Source organism: Coffea arabica, chromosome 7e, assembly GCF_036785885.1.
Source record: "Coffea arabica cultivar ET-39 chromosome 7e, Coffea Arabica ET-39 HiFi, whole genome shotgun sequence".
In the NCBI taxonomy this organism is placed as follows: Eukaryota; Viridiplantae; Streptophyta; class Magnoliopsida; order Gentianales; family Rubiaceae; genus Coffea; species Coffea arabica.
The window spans coordinates 43957239-43966641 of record NC_092323.1 but is presented as its reverse complement, the minus strand read 5'-3'; the positions used below and the strand labels follow the sequence as shown (position 1 = coordinate 43966641).

At 36.6% G+C, this 9403-nt stretch overlaps 1 protein-coding gene and 1 non-coding gene across 2 annotated transcripts; one reads left to right on the top strand and one right to left on the bottom strand.

Moving 5' to 3' along the window:
- Window positions 1-3301: 3301 nt before the first annotated feature.
- On the top strand, window positions 3302-8281 carry LOC113700883 (uncharacterized). The gene is made up of 5 exons (XM_072060177.1): window positions 3302-3665; window positions 3762-4486; window positions 4601-6415; window positions 7203-7237; window positions 7636-8281. Exons 1-5 carry the CDS (start codon window positions 3302-3304, stop codon window positions 8279-8281), a joined length of 3585 nt encoding a protein of 1194 aa, XP_071916278.1.
- Window positions 3467-3573, bottom strand: LOC113702571 (small nucleolar RNA R71). Its single transcript, XR_003451208.1, has one exon. It is a non-coding gene; the product is annotated as a small nucleolar RNA R71 (small nucleolar RNA).
- Window positions 8282-9403: the final 1122 nt, after the last annotated feature.

Here is a 9403-nt window from a genome sequence, read left to right as displayed (position 1 = left end):
ATATGTCATAAAGGGTATAATAAACATATCCTATCTCCACATTGTATCAAGAACAAGATCGGAAGGATCAAAAACTACTAAGGGTTCCCTGTTTAAAACTTCAATCTTTTAGATTATGTGGGCTTACCTAACCCTATGACAAAGCATGGGTGGGCTCTAGATCCTTACGAGTGAGCAGAAAAGGGAAGAGGAAAGAGGCCCTGGTAAAGGCAAGCAAGGACCAATCTATCCTTTCTTGACTTGGGGCCTCTTAGGGACCATGGGCAAGAGTCAGACCTGACAAGCGTCCTGCCTCTATCTATCCCATGAAAGTAAAAAAGTACTATCAAGAAAGTAATTCCTCATGGCTTCGATCTGACCTCCTGAGGTAGAGAAAACCAGTCCATCGAATTAGACCCTCCCAACCCGTCGGTACTGTCTTGTTCCATCACTTGAAGTTAGTTGAAAGTCCTTCTCAATCAGGCCATGTCCTCATCTGGGAATTACTCATTCACTACTCTTTCTCTCATATCAGTCCGGATGCACTTTCTTCCAGTCAAAACCGCATCTATCAATGAAGCAGACAAAAGCCTCTCTAGGGCATCGAGCCAAGAAAAACACAATTCGATTGGTAATATATCTATGATTACTAGTTCTGTCTTAAATGATTCTGATTTGACTTATTTGTCAAGTGGGAAGGTCATCCGCTATGTCTTAGCAATTCTCTGAAGATGGTAACCCTTATGAGGAGGATGGTCAACAGACTTGGGAAGTCTCCTTTTTCTTTCTCATGCTACTCTATTAGAATGATTTGGCTAGAAATCTTACTGTTTTTTCAGAAAAAAAAATATTGATAATTTTTCTTATTATAAGACAAAGAGCAAAGTCACAAAGGTCATTGATAAGATGGTATCTATGGCTACAGGTTTTCAATATAATAAGAAGTTCTCCTATTATAAGGATACTGAGGCATGGTATCACTCTACTAAGATTGTTTTTACCTCACTGAAATCACCTTGTTTGAATGAACCACATAGAAAGACTTGCAAAAGAATAGGAAGAAAGCATACTGATAAGAGTTTATTTTACGTATTTTTAAGTGCATTTTATTAGTTAATTTTGAGTTGATTATTTAGTTTTATAATTAAAATAAAGAGGTTTTTGGTAAAATTATATATTTTTGGTAAAAGTGGATAATATTGCATTTCTATTAATTTTAATGGTAAAAACTTCATTTTTATGCAGGAATGATGATTCAATCACCAAAGGATGTCAAATGAGGTAAAAAATAGAGATTTGGTGATAAATTCAAGTGGCAACAAGAAGAATGAAGTGAAAAACGTTCAAGTGAGGAAATGCAATACAAGTCAGTTTTGACACTCTTCAGTATTTCGATCATATCTCAGGCTACAAAGCTCCGATTTGGATGATTCTTGAAGCATTGGAAAGCTAACTCAAAGGGCTACAACTTTTGTGTTTTGCACAAAAGCTAGTTCGGCCTTTATGATAGAGAAAATCGCAGATGAAGTAAGGCCAAAGTGAATACGCGAGTACACAAAACGTGACTTGTAACCGCGTTTTGTGTAGGCGCGTTTTATAGCCGAAATTCTGCAATTTGACTCAGCCAATTCTCTTGTGTTCACACCACTTTCCAGCTATAAGATGCAAGGGAATTCGGTGCACATGCTTCAGAAGACAAAAGGGCAAGAAAAGTGGCTTATTTTCAAGTCAAAAATATTGGTTTTTGACTATGCTAACAAAGTGGAGATTTGGGAATCAAAGGATAGAATTTGACTTGGAAAAATGGAGCCTTTGAGTACTTTTTATGCAGAAATATGGGGAGAGATCTGAGATCCATTCGTAGCTTAGCTTCTTACAGAAAATCATATTCTCTCTACCTAGGACTTGCAAGGGGCAATTGGGATTTCATCTTGTAATCATCTAAGTTCAAGACAAAGGAGATTTTTGGAAGGCTTCACCATATATTGGCTAAGACTTTCTTTACTCTGTTTGTATTTGTAATTCATGATGATTTACATTAATGAAGTTATGAGTGTTTTATCATTCATGAGTAGCTAATTTTCTTTATCTAGGGAGTAGATGAAACTTATGGCCAAATGATATGAAGTGATTGTTATTCATTCTTGTTATGTCTTGTATTAACTTATCTACTTGTGTATGTTGGATTACTTGTTGTTGCTTGATCACCAATAGCAGGTTTATAGTTATTTTTATTCATGGAGAAATGGTAAAAATAATGGAATGACACAAGTAGAACTTGAGTTGTATATTCAGGAGAATAGAAATACGTTCAAGTGGATGAAATCTGCATTTCATGTGTGAATAAGAACAGATTTAGTATTTACCAAGAGATTAGGACAAACTAATCTGTTTTAACCCATTATTATCATGAGAATGTGATTTTGGTATTTCTGGAAATGAATCCTTGGTTAAACAAGAGCAGTAACAAGTGTTGAATTAATTCATTTTAGATCTTTTGTGTCATAAGTGGAATCTACATCCCTAGATCTTAATATTTAGTGAATTCTACTCCCCTTGAGATATTGCATTTATCTATTTAAGAATTTTTGTAGTTGAATTAAAATCTGAAGTTTCTGCTCAAATTAATTGTGAGTCTAAATAATAGAGTAAATTAGTATCTAATAATTGTTTTAAATTGCTCCTCGTGGGATCGACCCGATACACATCTCGTACTACAATTGCGACCTGTATACTTGCAGTCCAACGGGTGTAAATTCGGAATTAAACTTGCACTTAAAGTAAAAACCCGTCAAGTTTTTGGCGCCGTTGCCGGGGAGCGGCAATATTAGAGCCTAATCATCTTTATTAATTTAGACAGCTTTATTTTTTAGATTATATTTAATCTTATATTGTAATCAGTTTTTTACCATTGAAGTTGCATAATATCCCTTATTTCTGTTTGTAGTGTATGCACCGGGAGTCTCGAGAAGTCGCACCTTTCAATCCAGAAATTGAGAGGACACTTCGTAGACAAAGGAGGCACACACAACAGCAAGAGGAACAAGAGATTTGGCAACCGATAGAGGAAATTTTGATAGAACTACCATTTGAAGAAGAAATGGCTGAAAATGAAGCAAATAGGCGAGTTCTACGAGATTTTGCTCTACCGGGAACACAAGGATCTCAAACAAGTATAGTAAGGCCTACTGTAAATGCTAACAACTTTGAGATTAAACCATCACTGATCCAAATGGTTCAACAATCTCAATTTGCAGGTAATGCAGTAGAAGATCCTAATTCACACTTAACTACATTTTTGGAAATTTGTGATACAATTAAAATGAATGGAGTTAGTGATGAGGCTATACGGCTAAGATTGTTCCCATTTTCATTGAGAGATAAGGCCAAACTTTGGCTACACTCTCATGCTCCTAACACTTTTACCACATGGGATGATTTATCAAGGGCATTTTTGAATAAGTATTTTCCACCTGGTAAGACTGCTAAGCTAAGAATGGATATCACTGGTTTTAGTCAAATGGAAGGAGAATCATTATATGAAGCATGGGAAAGGTTTAGAGATTTGTTACGGAAATGTCCACACCATGGACTACCCGAATGGCTGATTATACAAACCTTTTATAATGGTTTATCTTTCTCCACTAAAACTATGATTGATGCAGCCGCAGGTGGAGCTTTAATGGGTAAATCACCCCAAGAAGCTCATAATTTGATAGAAGAAATGGCAGCAAATAACTACCAATGGGCCAATGAGAGAGGTAATACAAGACGTCATGCAGGTATGATAGAAATGGACACTCTCAATATGCTGAGTGCTCAAATGAATAATGTGATGAAGCTATTAAGTAGACAAGGTGGAGTTGGCCCTAGTGCATCTAATGCTCATATAGCTTGTTGCTCTTTATGTGGAGGTGAACATGATACTAATGAGTGCGTTGATTCTGAGCAGGTACAATTTGTCAATAATTACAACAGAAATGCTCAAAATAATCCCTACTCGAATACTTACAATCCGGGGTGGAGAAATCATCCAAACTTTGGATGGAAGGACCAAGGAAATCAATCCAGACCAGCAAACCCACCAGGGTTCCAATCAAGGCAACCACAAGCCGAAACTAAACCTGGTTGGGAGATTGCGGTGGAAAAACTGGCTAAAGTTACCTCGGACAGATTTGAACGAGTAGAAGGGAGATTGGATCAACTCACTACCATGTACAGAAATGTAGAGGTTCAAATTGGCCAAATTGCTAGTTCCTTGAATAATCGAAATCAAGGGGAATTACCTAGCAAAACTGAGGTCAATCCTAAAGAACATGTTAAGGCCATTACTCTTCGTAGTGGTAAACAATTGGAAGATCCTCCAGTGAGCGGAGGTAAGAAGGATGAGAGTGAAGAAAATGCTGAAAAACAGAGGAACCAAGAGGCAACTATGGAGGGAAATAGTCGGCAGAATCCAAGAGAAACACAGCCATCATCTTCCACTAACATTCCAATACCTCCTGCGGTTCCATTTCCTCAAAGATTAAAACAGAATAAGTTTGATAAAGATTTTGAAAAATTTGTTAAAATGTTCAAACAATTGCACATTAACATTCCTTTTGCTGATGCTATATTGCAGATTCCATCTTATGCGAAATTTCTCAAAGAAATCATGACACGAAAGAGGAAGTTGGAAGACTGCGAGACAATAGCATTAACGGAGGAGTGTAGTGCAATTATACAAAATAAACTACCACCGAAATTGAAGGATCCAGGAAGTTTCTCTATACCTTGCACCATAGGTAGTATTAATTTTTCTAAAGCATTATGTGATCTTGGTGCTAGTGTATCATTGATTCCTTTAACGGTGGCTAGACAACTAGGTTTGCATGAACTTAAACGAACTAATATTACCTTGCAGTTAGCGGACAGGTCTATTAGACATCCATTAGGAGTGTTGGAAAATGTATTGATAAAAGTTCAAAAATTTATCATTCCAGTGGATTTTGTGGTGTTAGATATGGAAGAGGATGTATCTATGCCAATTATTCTTGGTAGACCGTTTTTAGCTACTGCAGGTACTATTATTGATGTTAAAAATGGCAAACTCAAGTTTCAAATAGGTGAAGAAGAGGTAGAGTTTAATTTGCATGAAATGGAAAAATACCCTTCTTTTACCGATCATGCATATTCTATCGGCACAATTGAAAAACTAACTCAAGAGCTGAGCCAAGTCAATTTTGACTTCGATCCTCTTGAGTATTGTTTAATGAGTTCAGGTATGCAAGATGGAGATTCTGAAGAAATTGAAGAATTGGTCAAGTATTTGAATTTTCAAGCACCTTATAAACGGGGTAATGTATACGAGAGTCTTGGCCAAGGAAAAGGGTTTTCACAACCTTCAGAAATTGAACCTCCAAGGTTAGAGCTTAAGCCACTTCCAACTCATCTAAGGTATGAATTTCTTGGAGAGAATAGCACTTTACCTGTAATTGTTAGTGCTGACCTTGATGATGAGCAGTGTACTAAATTGCTAAGAGTTCTAAGGAGGCGTAAGAAGGCAATTGGATGGACAATTTCAGACATTAAAGGTATAAGTCCTTCTATATGCATGCATCGAATTTTATTGGAGAATGATTGCAAACCAGTGGTGGAAACACAAAGAAGACTCAATCCAAATATGAAAGAGGTGGTAAGAAATGAAATTCTTAAGTGGCTTGACGCAGGTATAGTTTTTCCTATCTCAGATAGTGTTTGGATTAGTCCAATTCATGTGGTACCAAAGAAAGGTGGAATGACTACAATCATGGGTAAAAATGATGAATTAATTCCATCTAGACTTGTGGTAGGGTGGAGAGTGTGTATTGATTATCGTAAGTTAAATACGGTAACAAGAAAAGATCATTTTCCCTTACCATTTCTTGATCAATTATTGGAGCGAATAGCTGGATATGAATTTTACTGTTTTCTTGATGGTTTTTCAGGATATAACCAAATAGCTATAGCTCCAGAGGATCAAGAAAAGACCACATTTACATGTCCTTATGGCACTTTTGCCTTTAGAAGAATGCCATTTGGTTTATGCAATGCTCCTGCAACTTTTCAACGATGCATGATGGCTATTTTTTCGGATTATATTGAAAAAATTATGGAGATATTTATGGATGATTTTTCTGTGTATGGTTCATCTTTTGACCATTGTCTTCATAATTTGGAATTGATTTTGCAGAGATGCGAGGAAACAAATCTTGTACTGAATTGGGAGAAATGCCATTTTATGGTAAAAGAAGGAATTGTCTTAGGACACAAGATTTCCTCCAAGGGAATTGAGGTGGATCAAGCCAAAATAGAAGTCATCGAAAAATTGCCACCCCCAAGCAATGTCAAGGGGATAAGAAGTTTTTTAGGACATGCTGGTTTTTATAGACGTTTTATTAAAGATTTTTCTAGAATAGTAAAACCATTATGTGATTTATTATGTAAAGATACCCCTTTTCAATTTGATGACAATTGTTTGGTTGCATTTGAAAGGTTGAAGAAGGAATTGATTTCAGCCCCAATTATAACTTCGCCCGATTGGTCACTACCATTTGAATTGATGTGTGATGCAAGTGATTATGCGGTTGGAGCAGTTTTGGGACAAAAGAAAGAAGGACGGTTGCACGTCATTTACTATGCTAGCAAGTTGCTAAACGAGGCACAACTCAATTACGCAACTACAGAAAAAGAGCTATTGGCAGTGATATTTGCTTTGGATAAATTTAGATCTTATTTAGTAGGATCTAAAGTTATTATATATACGGACCATGCGGCTCTTAAATATTTGTTACGTAAAAAAGATGCAAAACCAAGACTAATTCGGTGGATTCTTTTATTGCAGGAATTTGATGTGGAGATAAAAGACAAAAAGGGATCGGAGAATTTAGTTGCAGATCATCTATCACGTTTGGAATATATCCCAGTCAAAGATCAAGTTCCGATCCAAGAGAATTTTCCGGATGAGTTTGTCCTAGCACTTAGCAACTCTCCATGGTATGCAGATTTCGCTAATTATTTGGTAAGTGGGGAAATTCAAAAAGGGCTTAATTATCATCAAAGGAAGAAATTTTTGCATGATGTGAAGAGTTACTTTTGGGAGGAACCATTGCTGTACAAACATTGTGCCGATGGTATGGTACGAAGATGTATTCCAGAAAATGAGGTACGTAATATTTTATATCATTGTCATAATCTTGAAACAGGTGGTCATTTTAGCACTTCAAAGACTGCAGCAAAGGTATGGCAATCAGGGTTTTATTGGCCAACCATGTATCGAGACGTTCGGGAATATGTTAAAAATTTTGATGCATGCCAAAGAACTGGAAATATATCTCGAAAGAATGAAATGCCCCTAACTACCTTTTTAGAAGTTGAATTATTTGATATATGGGGTATAGACTTTATGGGACCATTTCCAAGTTCTTTTAATAATAAGTACATCTTAGTAGCAGTGGATTATGTTTCTAAATGGGTAGAAGCAGTCGCTTCACCCACTAATGACTCTAAGGTTGTACTTAGGTTTCTTAAAAAGAACATTTTTTGCAGGTTTGGTATACCTAAGGCCATAATAAGTGATGAAGGAAAACATTTTTGTAACAAACAACTGGATTCCTTATTGTTTAAATATGGCTGTAGGCACAAGACATCACTCCCGTACCATCCTCAAGCCAATGGACAAGCGGAGCTAGCTAATCGTGAGATAAAGCTCATTTTGGAAAAAACTGTGAATAAATCACGCAAGGATTGGGCTACAAAGCTAGATGACACACTATGGGCTTACCGAACGGCATTTAAGACTCCTTTAGGGATGTCGCCGTATCGTTTAGTCTATGGAAAAGCTTGTCACTTACCTGTAGAGATTGAACATAAAGCTTATTGGGCTATTAAAGCAATTAATATAGATTTTAATCTTGCAGGTGGAAGGAGATTACTTGAGCTGAGTGAATTGGAGGAACACCGGTTACATGCATATGAAAATGCCAAAATTTACAAAGAAAAGATCAAATATTGGCATGACAAGCACATTATTCATAAACAATTTCAGGTAGGGCAAAAAGTGCTTTTATTCAATTCACGCCTGAGGTTATTTCCAGGAAAATTAAAGTCAAGGTGGTCTGGACCTTTTGAAGTCACTCAAGTATTTCCCTATGGAGCGGTTGAATTGGCAAATTCAAGAAATGAAAGGTTTAAGGTCAATGGACAACGAGTGAAACCCTACTTGGCAGGTGAAATCGTACCCAAAGGACTCATATGTCTTTTGGGCGACTCTTCTTCAAATTAAGAAACTGAATGTGTGAGTCGAGCCAACGACTATAAATAAAAGCGCTAATTGGGAGGCAACCCAATGTTTATGTTATATGTGTTAAATTGGTGTGATTTTGTCGTTTGAATAAGTGTTTTAGTTAATTTGTTGTTTTTGTGTGATAGGGTTGGCAAATGGAAGCAAGAATGACCATTTGAGGTGAAAAGGGCAAACTTTGATCAAGCAACTCAACCCCTCGATTTACATTAAAGGTGTTTTTGATTCATTATAAAGGGGTAAAATGCATGTTTTTAATGTTTTACATTTGTTCCAGTCATTAAAATTGGCAAACAAATGATCTATGGTGCATTTTGAGTCATTGGGGTACCTTTTGTAATTTTTCAAAAGTTGAAATTCTGCTAAAAAATCGAAGCAGAAAACGCGTTTTCAAAGAAAACGCGACTACAAGTCGCGTTTCTCAGAATCGCATTTTCAATTCTGCAACTGCAGAAAAGAAAACGCGCCTTCAAAACGCGACCCAAAGTCGCGTGTTAATGGAAATCGCGTTTTCAAGCCTGGATCAAGACTCAAAAACGCGACTTATGAAACGCGACTATAAGTCGCGTTTTCAAACACAGTCGCGTTTTAAGTGCTGCAAGATTTGGGAAGAAAACGCGATTTCAGAAACGCGAGTTGAAGGCGCGTTTTGAGTCGCGTTTTGTGTGTCTGAATATAGCCTTCAGAAACGCGATTTCAGCTTCATTTTTTCCTCTCTTTTTAATTTTTCAGGCGCGTTTTTCTTCTTCTCTTCTACCCACCTCACAAATCTTCATTTTTACTCCATAATCTTGCTAGAAATCATCACCCCAACACCTTTTGAGCTTCATACAACCTTTTTAACCGATTAAAATTCAAGAAAAACACTTAAAATCAGGTTTTTGAAGCATTGAAGGTTAGGGTTCTTAAACTCCAATTTCTTCAATTGGAGGTCAATTGGAGGTTGTTTCATAGGGCTTTTTACATTTTTAGCATCACCAAACATCCTTCTACGTGATTGAGGTAAGTTTCTTCATCAAATCTTTTGATTTTAGAAGTTCATATTTTTTATCCTGAGCTATCTGACATCTTTTAATTTCGAAAATTTGATGAGGTTCATGGCTA

What these genes read in the sequence shown, in the direction of transcription:
- LOC113700883 (XM_072060177.1), top strand. Translation starts at nt 3,302, where the DNA reads ATGAATGGAGTTAGTGATGAGGCTATACGGCTAAGATTGTTCCCATTT. An exon ending in CGCAGGTGGAGCTTTAATGG is followed by an intron (nt 3,666 to 3,761) that starts GTAAATCACCCC and finishes GACGTCATGCAG; the next exon opens with GTATGATAGAAATGGACACT. An exon ending in CTTCAAAGACTGCAGCAAAG is followed by an intron (nt 7,238 to 7,635) that starts GTATGGCAATCA and finishes ATATGGCTGTAG; the next exon opens with GCACAAGACATCACTCCCGT.